The sequence below is a fragment of the Drosophila gunungcola genome, assembly GCF_025200985.1.
Source record: "Drosophila gunungcola strain Sukarami chromosome 3L unlocalized genomic scaffold, Dgunungcola_SK_2 000005F, whole genome shotgun sequence".
Lineage (NCBI taxonomy): Eukaryota > Metazoa > Arthropoda > Insecta > Diptera > Drosophilidae > Drosophila > Drosophila gunungcola.
The window spans coordinates 2144307-2158442 of record NW_026453180.1 but is presented as its reverse complement, the minus strand read 5'-3'; the positions used below and the strand labels follow the sequence as shown (position 1 = coordinate 2158442).

The following is a 14136-nucleotide window of genomic DNA, read 5'->3' as shown; positions in this document are numbered from 1 at the left end:
ACAGTAAATAGTCTTACAAGGCGAAAAAAATAAAAATAAAGGATATATATATAAAGCGAAATCTATGACAGGAGGTTCAAGAAATTTGCTACAGTAAATAGTCTTACAAGGCGAAAAAAATAAAAATAAAGGATATATATATATTTTTTTGGTTTAATTGTTTTTCTTAATGAAAAAAAAAAATTTTAATCACATTTTGTCTTAAACTATTCATATTTGGTCTTTGTGCCTTCAACTTCATTAAAAAAATTTTAATTTGGAGCAGGTGTGAGCCTTGCAAGTTTTATTTTAACTTATAAAACTTGTAAGTTATAAGATAAGAGTCATCCAACGTTTAACGCCTAGTGTTTACTGTATTCCTTGGCTCTGCTGACACAGCAGTGAAAAGCCGTTTGCATTTCAGTGATTTTGGGGCGGTCGAACCCCATGTTCCCATTGCCAGACCCACATTTTTTGGACGACCATTAAATCTGCTACAATTTTCTTCTGATTGACATGTTTATAAGGGTCGTAACCCAACAGACACCCTTCTTTAGCCGAATTTTCCGACGGAATGACCCTTTTCGGTTGGAGATGTTTGTTTTTGTCCTCTTTCATAAACAAGTGAAGCCTGAAACGTTTCTGGACTGCTCTTTATTTTCTTTTTCATTTGCCCCGCAAAAATAAATCTTTGATATTTGCGCTGTCAGGGAAGCAAACTAAATATCCTTTTGCATTTTCAAGTACTTTTCTTTTGCGAGGCGGAAGATGCTGAAGTGGACAACAATTCCTGGTACTGTCTGAAATCCCATGCACACACAATTAAAAGTTCCCACGTCAAGCGATGCAGGAATAAAATAACAACAAAGAGTGCGTAAAAAAGGGAAAATTATGACAGAATCGAATGGCTGATACCCATTAATAATTTTGTTTTTGAAATATTAATTGAAGGGTCTATATTAAATGGCATAATACAAGGTTTTCATTTTATACTCAAGGATGTGAACTCAAATTTTTTATTAAGTAATTGAGTAATATATCTAAAATGTCTTAATAGATTTTACGACTTTAGTTACTTAAATAAAATTCTAAAACAAAAAATAAACTAAATACTAAATGACAAGTTTTTAGAAAAAAAAATTTTTCGCTCTTTGCTTAAGTGTTTTAATAAATTAAATCTTATAAAATACAGTTGATTAAAATAAAAACGCATAATTTAATTACTTATGCATTTTTTTCCACTCAGACTCACAATTAAATGAATTCTTTATATGCGTTTCTCATTTAAATAAATTCCCACATTTAAGAAACACTCTTCCCGAGTTCATCATACCCATAAAAACCGAAGAAAAGAAGTGAAAATAAAGAAAACAAAACAGTGGGCTCGGCTCCCACAGAATCTCCGATATCTCCATTGGCGGACAAAACGCATGTTTTGTTTTAATTTTGCACTCGGCGGAAAAGAAATCCCAATCACAAACCGGTTTTTCAGGCGCCCCACAAAAAAAGGGCAAAACGTGCGGTTAATCGGCCGCCAGTGCAGTAACAAATAAAAATAATTAAAAATACCACAGACCACGGATCAATTGAAGTGCAACAAAAAACAGCTGACACGCAAGCAACTGCAACTCGAACGCACTTCGAGCCGCAACTCGAACTTGAAACCAGGTTCGCATGGATCATGGCTAAGATCGAAATGGAGGCAGCTTTTCAAAACTTTCAGTTGAGCGCGAGAATTCCACGCGGGCGAACGGGGCGGATGAACGATATCGGTACCGTTTCGGTTCAAAAGCGATAAAAACGATAAGAACTCGCTACATTTCGAAATCCCCCAAAAGTAAGACCCCGACACCAATCGATAAAGAAACGTTGTTCAACCCAAGTCAAATTACCCAACAATAAACAACACGCAAAATGAACTGAAAACTCATTTCGAAACAGCTAAAAAATTTGTCAGCTGTTAAAACAAATTTTTTTCTGCGGAGAAATGCTAATGACTTTTGTTGTTGCTGCTGCTGCTGAACTTTTCAATTAATTTAACAGACGTCGTCGTTGGCATAGATCTTATCGTCATATCATAAAAAAAACCAAAAAATATATAAAAGACAGGCCGAGGAAAACAAAACCGAAAAGTTCTCAAGAAAGTTTAACGAAATTGAAAGAAAACAAAACCAAACAGCAACTCTCAAACGGTTGTTTTTGTGTGTTGTCTATTTTGGAAGTAAAGTTTTTCTCTTTTTGTAGGCCGAAAGGTGTGCCCGATTTCAAAGATTGAAGGCATTAATGAACCCCACGACGGGGTTCTCAAATTTTCAGCTACTCTTTTTCGTGATTTTTTCGCTGAGCTCAGTGGTATTTAAAAATATATACATAAACTCTCTGTGCATATTTGCAAAGTATTTTTCATACTGACATTTGAAACCAGAAATATGTACGTATGCTCCAATCCTAAAGTTGTTGTGCAGCAAGGTTGTTTTTTACCTGTCGTCTGCTATTAATTGAAATTCAATGCGGAAGGGGCGGAGGTACAGGCAGTGAGGAAGGGGGTTTCAAGGGGGGGAAAACCGCTAGGCTATGACAATTATTACAGCTTCCCAAAAGCGGCCAAAGGAACAGGTTGCTCACGGCCTGGCCATCAGAACCCGGAGTCAAGCCAAGTAGTGCAAATTGCCTTGCCAGCATAGAACATAAAAAACGGGAAAGGACGTTGTGGTTTAAAACTTGTTTTTGAAATGCCCTAAAAGGTTTAAAAATTATTTCAAATATTTATGATAAAAAGTATATATTTCTTGTTATTATTGTAGCAAGAAGTTTGTCTAGTTTAGTTATATTTACACTAAAATGCCTAAAGGGCTTAAAGAGTATTAAAAATATATTATATTATAATATTAGTTATCAACAGTTTCCATTGCTGACATACCCAGTAAAGCTATGTTTTTATGAACCATAAACATTTTTTAGGTTTAACGCAATTTTATTGGGCGGGTACAAGTAATTCCCTAAAAGATTTGTTAAATTAAAATAATATAAACTTTTCTTAATAATCAATAAAAATACTTCCTCTGCTTTTTTATTAAGAAGTTAAAAGTTTTATTTTATTTCTACGTAATATAAACAAAAATAAAGAGTTTTTAACTTATTATTTCTATTTAGATACATATTTATAGTTTTTTTAACAGGAATGGGAGGGTAGTTTTAAATTCTCCAAATTTAAACAACACATTTTTTTAAATACCTGAGTACTGCTTCTGAAAGAGTATAGAAAAAACGGAGTAAGATTGCCAGAGGAATGGCAAGAGTGAGAGGCAGGAAAAGAGGCATCGACCACTTACGCATAACTGTAAGATAGACTGCCAGCAAACAGGATTTTTTGCACGTACTTCTACTGCTGACAAGTGAAAGAATTACTTGCTTCTTTTGCTACTCTATGTGGTACTATGTACTATAGTGTTTGAGTTTGCCGCGCCCCTTATCAACCGACAAATTAAGTTCAAATTGCTGCTGCTGCTTTTGCTGCCCGGCATGGAAAAGAGCTAAAACTTCAATTTGTGTCAAAATACTCATGCGCAAAAATGGAATTTTTCCATTAGGCCCGAGAGATAGAGACCCCGAACAGAAAAAAAACCAACAAAACAGACTTAAACTAACATGAAAATAGTGAAAATCATGTGGAGAGACTGGCTAGGCACCGCAAAAAAAGTTGGTGTAATTTAAAGGTATAAATATATGAAGTTAAATTAAATATATTTAGATGACTGTTAAAAAATAATATATAGATAAAAGCTAGATAATTGCCGTTTTAATTGCCCAAAAATAGCTTTTAAACTATTTCAAAAATTGTTTTCAGTGCATCAGAGTAAAGTAAACTAACAGCAACCAAAGTTTCAGGCTGCAACTTGTCAAACGTGTTCCCCAACAAAAGTCTCGCGGCATTTGGAAATGTGCAGCACTGTGCAGCGGCAAGAAAAACAGCAGCAAATGCAGCAGCAGCAGCAACAGCAACGAAAACCACTCGCATAACTGTGACTTGTATTAATTTTCAAGCTTTTCCAAGCTGCAAACAAAAAGAAAAATTGTAATCCCGCCATCGTATGCCTTAGCAGAAAAATGTGTGCAGCAACAAAAGCTTCAATTAGCATTTAAAGAAGCCGCATCATCGCGATCCCATCGTTAAAAATCCCTTCAGATGGAGGAGGACGTTCTGAATGCCCTGCAAACGCGATGCGCCTATTTATCCGGCGGATTTGATCGCCAGAAGCGCATCATCTTCGTTGTCAACGCGTTCAACGATCTGCAGCTGTGGAATCGCCGCTATCTGCAGGTGACTCTGGACTATCTGAAGCGGTCTCTCAGGTGAGAATCGGGAATTAAGTGGTCTTAGGCATTGGAAACCAAAAGAAAAAAAAAAGAAAGATAAACCGGCAGTGGAAATGCCGAAGAGTCATTAGCATATGGCCGAAATATGCAAATAACCCGCAGATGATGAAGGTTTTTGTTTTTGTTTTTTTTTTTGTCGTCTCTTAATGCATTACTTTTCATTAGACACGGGTTTTTTCTGGGAGGGGTCTCAAAAGCAGGTCTTCGAAAGGGGGAAGTAGGCCTCAGCAAAGCTGGTTATTTATATGCAAAGTGTCAGAGTTTTCAAGCTAAATTAATGTTTAAAATTCTTAAATGGAGATAATTTCCGTCAAATGTGAAAAAGTAAAAACATCTTAAAAAATTGTAAAAATAAAAAGGTATTCAAAGTTGAGAAGGACCTAATCACAACTTTTTATTTATTAAACTTTCCTTAAAAGTTTTATGCTTAGAAAAATGCACTCACCTGTAGTAAGCAAAATCTGAAAGAAAATTAAAAAAGAAAATGTTAGTAGTAGTTAGTTGGTAACACCACAATCTTAATCTTTAACAAAATGAAATAGAGAAAATGTAACTAATTTAACACCAGCTGTAAAAATAAATGTTAATAAGTTTGCATAAGATATATCGTCTTTCCAGTAAAAAAAAAACACTCTAAAATTAATTTATGAAAATGATATACCCCTCATACCCTATTTAAAGGTCGAACAACAGCCTATAGACTTTTTGGTCCCCTTCTCTTGTTTTTTCCCTCTTTTGTTTATTGGCACACCAGGCAAATTGTTTAATTTTACGAGGTAGCCATCAAAAGCACACTATTAAAGACAGAGAAAAGTCCACATAAATTATGGATGTATTGATTGTAATCAATCAACTGACAATGGGTCACAAAAGTTCCCCCGCAGAAACGGGTGTTTAATTAAAGCCAAATCTTAACTGGCAGGCTAATGAAGCATTTAAATCGCTTTTCTCCAATCCCAACCGATTAACCATCTGGGTATAAATCTCTTTCAGCGCTTCGGTGTTGCAGAATGGAGTGAGTGTGGTGGTCAATGCCCAGGAGAGTAGTTCGCGGATCTCGCGCCAGCAGGTGCGCCAAATATACGCCCTCTTTGGAGGCGACATCAATGTGGATCTGTATCTAGTCAGGGCGGAGGGCTTCTGGGAGAAGCATGTGGAGCCGTGCACCAAGTCCCAGGTCAAGGGAGAGGTAAGCTAGTGACCCACATTTGAATCAAATAATAGGTTCACCTTGAGAAATAGGAAATTAGAGCTCAACTAATCTTAATACAAAATTAAAAGTTAATATTCTAAACAAAATTATTTAAACTTGTATCTTTTATAAAACCATTCTTTTGACATACAAAATTTTATTAATATTCCATACAACATTAATTTAAAATTGTACCTTTAATAAAACAATTTCTTAAGGTTATTCCATTTCATTGATAAATACTTGCTTTTTAAAGAAAGATTTATCTATATTTGGTCAAATATTATATTACATTTTTTTTAAATATTTATATTTATATTTATTAAATGTTTTTAAGATATTAGCTATAAAGATGATATTAATCATGAGCATTTGGTTTTCTTTCTGATGACTTGAATAGTTTTCGACTTTTATGTAGTGTAACAAACGTTAATAAATTGTAATCGTAGCATTGAATGTAAGCTATATTTATATATATATATTTATTTAGCAATTTTAATTTTATAAATCATGCCTTAAATTTAAGTATAAGCATAGAATCTAAAGATTTTTCGCTGTGTATTTTATAATTAGCCCCTGGTGCTGTCCAAGGCGAGACTGGGCAAGTTCATAGAGCCGCAGAACCTGCCCGAGGAACTGGGCGGCACTTTGCAGTTCAACTACGATCTGTGGCTGCAGCAGCGCAAGGTAAGTGCCCCAATTTCGGAGCGCCATTCGAACGGCACATAATAACTATATATTCGCAGTCCATCGACGAGTTTACCAAGTCGCATGTGCGGACTTTGGCATCGATGGAAAAGCTGTTGGCTCTTCTTCGCGGACACAAATCTTTGCGGCCAGCGGAAGCGGATGTGGAGCTAAAGAAGTGCGCCCAGCTGCATGCCGGTGTCCAAAATGACATAGAATCAGCGATAGATATGGGTGAGCAGAGTTCGTGGCTCAAGTCTTTTGTTTCATGCCTTGTTTTTTTTTGTTTTTGTTTTTGTGTGCCTGCCCCCCAAGCAATTAACATAATTCGTTTTGCCCTCGAAGCAAACGAGTTGGGAACATGACAGAGACAGGTAGACAGACAGAAAGAGACGGGGAGAAAGACACACATGTGACAAGTAAATCATTGAATTTTGTGTGTGTTCAATTAGAAATGCGCCACGTTTGGCAAACTTGTTTTTTCGCGCCGTTTGTTTGTCGTTTTTATTGTGGGTTGATTTTAACGGCACTGAATAACATTGAGCTTAGAAACAGAGGCCTACAGAAGGTCTTTCTTTAAAATTAGGCTTTTTATACGATAATTTAAAAATCTAAGGCTTTTGGAGGTACATAATTGAATAGGTATTGTTTTTGGCAAGATTGATAACTGAAAACAGTTGGCGAAATTAGAAATATTGATTGATTAATTGGGAAGCCAAAAATGTTTCGTATTTAAATAAAATTATAGGTATTCAATCAGCATATAAAAATGAATTTACAAAAAAAAAACCTTTATTAACATATGGCTTAGGATTTTTACTACTCGTAGAATCACATTTATGTATAAATAGTTTCACATTGACTTCAATTTGCTTTGTTTTTGTGTATCAAAGTAAGTTGTTTGTATAAAAACTGTAATCAAATCAAGTTTTTAGGAACTCAGAGTCCGACCATTCTTCTTGAATACTTCTCTGGCTTCATTAAGTTATTTTTGAGAAATATTTGCGGTTAAGATCATCTCTCTGTGAGCAAACCGTGCTCACCAGTGCTCGCACTTAAATTTGAACAGCGACTTCAAATTCGACCGAATTCTCATTTGAGTGCGTGGGTTTGGCAAGCGACAAGCACAGCAAACGTGACCTTTCACTTAAAGCCACAAAAGTTGGTGATGCGCAACGAAATGGTGGCACATGCCACAGTCCACAGAGCCAGACTCAGATTTAATGCCACTCCGGGAATGAGGTTTCACTTTTGTGCTTTAGATGTGTGAAGAGCCATAGATCAGATCCCCCCGCAATAAAAGCCCTAAGGTGCACAGAAAAAAATAACCATTAATTATATTTTTTTTAATTGTTCAACACCATTTATATTTGAGAAAACCGAAGGTTTCTTTGCACTAAATCGCTTTTAACCGCGATCAAACTAATTAAAAGAGAATTTTTTTATAACACAGTTAATATTAAAAAAAAATTTGTTTCAAAATGAATTTTTTTTTTAACGATCAAAATAATTATATAAATTTTTAAAAACATCATTAATTATTTTTTCATTGTACCGCAAATAAAGGTTACATTGCAAGAATATATACATGTTTACCATAAATTATTCAAAAGGGACTTTAAAGTAAATAAAATTAGAGTTGTTATAAGAACTTTTTTATACTGACTTTTTTTTTCCAAAAAGATTTTATATAAACCAATAAATCGATTATTTTTGTTGAGACTAATTCGAAATGGAGAAATCTGGTTTGTATTTTAAACAAATCTTATATAATGAAAATTCCCATAACTCTATACATTTTTCTCAGTGCACTTTGTTCATCCCCTTTCCCTTTTTCTCTCCTCTACTCTATGGCATGTTGTGCATTGTGCATTGTGCAGGTAACGCGATCTTGGCCCGTTTCAACGAGGTCTACGAGCCGCATTCAGCGCCGCCACAAGCGGTCGCACCTGCCTCGGAATGCCCCGTTAACGCCCCCCTGCCGCCAACGCCGCCGGCCATCCCTGCTGCCCACTCCGCCTCTGGAATCCCCCCGCCAAAGCCCCTTTTGCCGCCCGATCTCGTTTGTGAGCGTGCCCGCATCGAGTTGCGATTGAATGAGATCGAGAAGAAACAGACGGCCATTCGAACAGCCTGGCTGGAATTGCTGCGGTCTTTGAGGGAGGCACGTGAACTCTGCACTTTGGAGGAGGGAGTGTCGTTCGTCACCAATTGGATCCTGCAGCAGGCGGAGGATTTGCTGAGTCGTCAGAGGAGCGTTGCCGGTGATGTTCGCGGTTGTGAGATCCTGCGATCCGCTCACGATCAATTGGAACTGGAGTGCCGCGAAACCTACGGTTGCTATGCGGAATTGCTTTACAAAATCGAAAGATTCGCAGGGGAAAGGCAGTCATCGCCCAAGGACATCAATCTGTGTCAGGATCTCCTTTCGCAGCGGGATTTCATGCAGTTTGTATGCCGCTCCTTTGCAAAGAGATTGGAACGGCGACGGAATGTCCTGATGACCGCCTTGCGATTTCATCGCCTCCTTGAGCAATTCGAGGAGCTACTGGCCACTGGTAATCATGTGGTGGAGGTGGACAGTCGATCGCTGGATTGGCCCGAGGCAGAGCAGCTACTCATGCAGCTCAAAAACAACCAGCAAATGTTGAGTGAGTTTTAATATACATATTTATATCTATAAATATACATCTTTTTGTACTATTTCAAACAAAAAACTCAATTAAAAATAGATTGATATGTTACGTTAAAGTCACGCTTTCAAAATTTTGGTAGAAAATTTTGTGGACTTGCACAATACTTATATAGCCTTGTTAACTATAACCATCGAACCCTGACAAAAATATGTGAAAATTGTTATGGTAATTATCATAAGTATGACAAAAAAAGAAAACAAAAAATCACGCTTCCAAACTTCAATGAAAAATATAAATCCAACTGAAAATATTGAAAGATCTTTAGTCTTGACTTATCCAATATGACAGACTTGCAGCCTCCAACCGATTTCTAAGCTTGCTATATCCAACCTTCAAACTATCTTTAAACTTGATATTTTGAATAAACTTTTATCTAAACACTTATAGTTTTAATATAAATACCGATATTTAAAAATATATATTTTGAAAAACAAAGATATTTTACAACTCGAACTGTAAACACGAAGATCGACTCAACCGATCTCTAAACTAGTCACATCCAACATACAACCGATCTTTAGACCTGCTATGCTGGATGCATGTAACAGGACTCTAAGCACATATCTTAGCATCCACAGTTTAAATATTAAAACCTATATTTAAATATATAAATTTAAAAACAAAGATCTGTTCCAACTCGAACTGTAAGCACGAACAGTTCCAACATCCAACCGATCTCTAAATTTGTTACATCCAACATGCAATCGATCTTTAGACTTGCTCTTTTCAACATGCAACCGATCTCTAAGCACATATCAAACATTCACAGTACAAATTTAAATACCAATATTAAAATATATAAATTTAAAAACAAATATTTGTTCCAACTCGAACTATAAGCCTACAACCGATCTCTAAACTTGCTATATCCAACATGCAACCCATACCTAGATCTGCTATATGCAACATGCAACCGATCTCTAAGCACATATCTCAACATTCACAGGCCACGTCGAGCGCGAACTTGTGCGTGAAGGTGAAAAGCTGAGCGACATGCTGGCGATGCCGGTGAAAGACGCTCTGGGCCGTGACCTCCAGCTGGACTACAGCGCGGAGATTGGCCAGCTGCGGCGGCAGATCGACGAGAGTCGGCGGCGACGTCAGGTGTGCGGACAGCGGCTGGCGCTGCAGCGGCTCACCTTGGAGCAGGTGACCCACATCCACGCCTACGAGGAGGACGCGCGGAGGGCGCGCGACTGGCTGCAGGAACTGTATGCCGTCTTGCTGCAGTGCCACTCCCATGTCGGCTGCAACATCCACGAGATCCAGCTGCAGAAGGACGAGCTGCAGGGGTTCGAGGAAACCGGACGAGTGAGTTTTCCCCTCTTTTTTTTGGCGTCTTTGTTTTGTTATGTTTTTTGGGGGGGAAATGAGATGACTGCAACTGGAAGACAGAGAAAGGGAGAGCCACTTTGACTAACGGCAGAGTGACCGATAAAATACATATGCTTGGCGAATTTTACTGGCGGAAAATCAAGGCCTCACTGCGTGGATTCAAGGTTGCTTTTATAGTTCTTCCACTGGATCGCAATCGTAAAAAAGTTTATCCTAAAAACTACTAATTTAATTAAATTTAAAATACAATAAATAAAATCCGTTGAATTTCTAGTTTTTACATTTACAATTAGCTTGTAAATTGTTATAGAACGACCTTTTTTATTTTATTCGAAATTTAAATAATCAGAAGCACAAGTATACGAATAAAAACAAAAAGATTTATAATTGCGGAAAATCGTGGAAACATCGGTTTTCCATTTTTTAAGTTTATTTTGGGTCTTTTAATTTTTATTTTATCTAAATTTTTTTTCTGATTGGTTTTATGGGATTGGAATCTGGTTTTAGTTTCAAAAAAAGTGTGATTTTTATATATATGTACGGATTATGTTCTGTCTCTGATTTAAACATTTAGAATTATTGCCAAACTATTAAACTGTTTTCATAACTACAAATCTTTATCGTGAAGTTACCAATGTATACTTTTCTATCATATGAAAATTCTTCAACTAATTACCATATTCCCTTCGCTTAAGAGCATCTACCACTATGGCTGCCAGTTGCTGGAGGCTTCCCAAACGCTGAAACTCTGCTGCAAATTGGATACCTCGGGATCGAGGCCAGAGGTCAATGCCAGCCAGAGTGTGATCAGTGATGAACTGCAGTACACGTGGCACAGTCTGCAGTCCGTGGCCCAAGAGCAGATGACCAGACTGCGCGTCTCCGCTGTGTTTCATCGCAGTGTGGAGGCCTATTACCGCCAATTGAGGGAACTTCGACCTCTACTGACCCAGGAGCTGTCCGCACAAATGCAGCAGCAACAAAGACAGCAGCACAATCGCAGTAGCAGTGGAATCAGCAGCGATGCTGAGGGAGAAATGGATTCGGAGCTAGCTCCACTGGGAGAAATGCCGCCACGATTGCAAAGGCATCTGGTGGCCAGGGAACAACTTCTCGTCGAGGTGGGAAGAATGGTCAGATTGGGAAGACTGCTGAAGAAGCGTCTTAAAGAGCCCTTCGTCTTGGACGCTTTAACAGGAAAAAGGTGAGTTAAAGCACATTATAATTTCTAATCCAACTGCAGTTGCGTGAGTGCTTGGACTTCAACTTTAAATCGGCTGCTACTTCATTATGCTCAACGCACAAAACTCGGGAAAAAAAAGCAGACAAATGTTCTGCATATCAACTAAGACATGAGGTAGATTTTCACTCAAATCACACGAGTTCGCGGCAAATTAACTGAGAAATAGAAAAAAAAAGCACAACGAAAAGAGCAAGGAACTAACAAGTTGCTAGAAATAAAACTAAACGAAATGATAAATGGGAACTGAGAAATAATAAAAGCAAACATAACTTGCCAATACGCTATCAAAATAATAAGAGAAAAGTTTGAAAATCGAAGAATAAATGAGATAAGTTCATTTTAAAGTAGATAAACAACACAATGAACTTGCTTTAAAGGTTTGAAAACTTTTTTGTGGCTTTTAAAAAAAGCATATAAAATATTCAGCTTTCATGATTTAAATGGCATGTCTTCATTATAATCACGTGTAAAAAAATCACGTAATGTCTCTATAAAATTGAGCATGATTATCACAAGAATTATAGATAAAACAAACTATAAAACCAAACCCCATTATACTTTCCAAGTAACCGCAGACTAGACAACCAAAAATAATTTTTGACAGAACGAAACAAATGTCAAGCGGCAGAGACGCACTCAAAAAGTTCCACCACCCAAAATTCGAAAAAAAAGAGAACAAAAAATATTGAAATAAAATAAAAGAACTATAGAAGCTATATAGTCGGCGTCCAAATTCAAGCAGTCTATTTCAGTGCGTGGTCCAGTGCGGTTCGTCGTTCGGTCCTCATTCGATTCGGAGCGGGAGATTTCAAGACAACTGTCAGGTTGTCAAATTAATGGAACACTCAAAACGAATACACTATATATATAAATAAATAGTAGATACCAGATAAAGAGTGAATTTCCTGGAGAAAATACAAATACGCAAAGACAAGTGGGTCAAAGTGGGGGGAGCATTGTGATAGGAAGGTGCTTTAAATATAGAAGTGTCGTCTTCACTCTCGTTTTCGCTCAGTGCTAAGCTAATCCCGGCAAAGTGAATAATTGAATCTACAATTATCAGAGAGAGACATAGCTCCCTTCGACTGGCCACTAGCCAAAAGCGTGTTATAGCGTCTTACGTCAAACTAATTGTTACCCAAAAAAATAGGCGCCAACTCGAAAAAGCTCGAAAATGTTTGCCAGATTTCGTAATTTGTTTGCCAAATCAAAGGGAGATGAGGAGGAGGAGAAGGTGACCATCACCGCCAGGCCAGAAGTGCCCAGCATTGTGGTGGATGAGCCACCCAACGAGGTCGAGCAGCAAAATGAAACTAAATCCCCAAATGAATCACAAACTGAGGCTCCTTTGGCCAGCGAAGAGGAGATTCCTCATGAGATTCTAAGTGATTCCTCTAGCGATCTCAGTCGACTTTTGGAGGCCATAAACGAGGCCAGTAAACTGCCAGAGCAAACTCAAGCTGAAGATGAGCATTACGAGGATGATGACGATGACGATGAGACGGCCAGCACTTCGAGTGTCAAGACAAAAATAGCCAAGGCCTCTATAGAAAGGGATATTATTTTGGAGGAAACTGAGGAAGAGGAGAACGATGAAGTGGATTCTGGTCCACCGCTTCAAAGTCTGGAAAAGATCAAGGCTCTCATTCGAAATGATAGTGAAACGTATCCGCAAAGCGATTACACCGACAATGAAACACCCTCGCACTCACGCACTGCATCTGTGGATTCCGGAGCCAATGATATTCCGCGTCTTTCTGGTGATTTCAGTGTTGTGGCCGATGAGTTACCCCTGGACTGCAGTCCAAGTCCACTTCATGATAGTGGAAGAACGAGCAGTGCTGGCAGTGAGGCACCCGGCGAATCCCAATCCCAATTCCAGCCAGCCACCGTGCAGGTGGTGCCCACGGGCAGCAACGAACTGGCCTGCGCCGCCATTTCGCACAAACTGGGTGCCATTGCCGAGGTGGCCGAATCCCTGGACGCAGTCATCCGCGATGTCCAGCAGCAGGAGGGAGCGTCCAGCAATGAAATCGGCAGTGCCAGCGGAGGACATGGCATCAAGAAACTGGGAAGCATTGAGGTAATTACTATATAACACATAGCTAATATCTAATTTCCGAAATTAATTAATTTAAATAGTATATATTTTTTTTTTTTTAACGATTTTATTTACAATCTGTCTATCGTAGACAATAAGCAAATTTTATAAAATAGTATATGAATACTTAAACATAAAGCTTACAAAAAAAGAAAATGTAATATTATTAAAAATAATAGTATCTAATTTAGTACACATTTTTTATTTTGTAGATATTTTTAGATAAAGAAGTTTAAATTAGATACGTTCAATTACATGTGTTTATTATTAATAATGATAAAACATTCAAATTTAATACTAGTGTTTTTCAAAGGCCTTTTTGATTTTGTGATCAAATATTTAAAACCAAAAAATATTAATACTTGCAATCATTTTAGAAATTCTATTGCGCTATTTATATTTTTTTAACAAAGGTCTTAAAATAAATTTGATAAGAATACTTCAAGAAAGTGTTTGGAAAGAAAAAGAGTTTAATAAATATATTAAATTTAAAAATCTTTGTTATTCTATTATAATACGTACTATA

General features: G+C 37.4%; 1 protein-coding gene across 1 annotated transcript in view; it reads left to right on the top strand.

Moving 5' to 3' along the window:
• The first annotated feature begins 1709 nt into the window (after positions 1–1709).
• LOC128259497 (uncharacterized) overlaps positions 1710–14136 on the top strand; it is a 50077-nt gene continuing 37650 nt past the window's right edge. Inside the window, 9 exon segments of the mRNA XM_052991890.1 lie at positions 1710–1816; positions 3827–4332; positions 5350–5545; positions 6122–6235; positions 6295–6469; positions 8116–8886; positions 9878–10242; positions 10962–11470; positions 13280–13592. Of these exon segments, the coding sequence (XP_052847850.1) occupies positions 4166–4332; positions 5350–5545; positions 6122–6235; positions 6295–6469; positions 8116–8886; positions 9878–10242; positions 10962–11470; positions 13280–13592 (2610 nt within the window). The 5' untranslated portion in view covers positions 1710–1816; positions 3827–4165.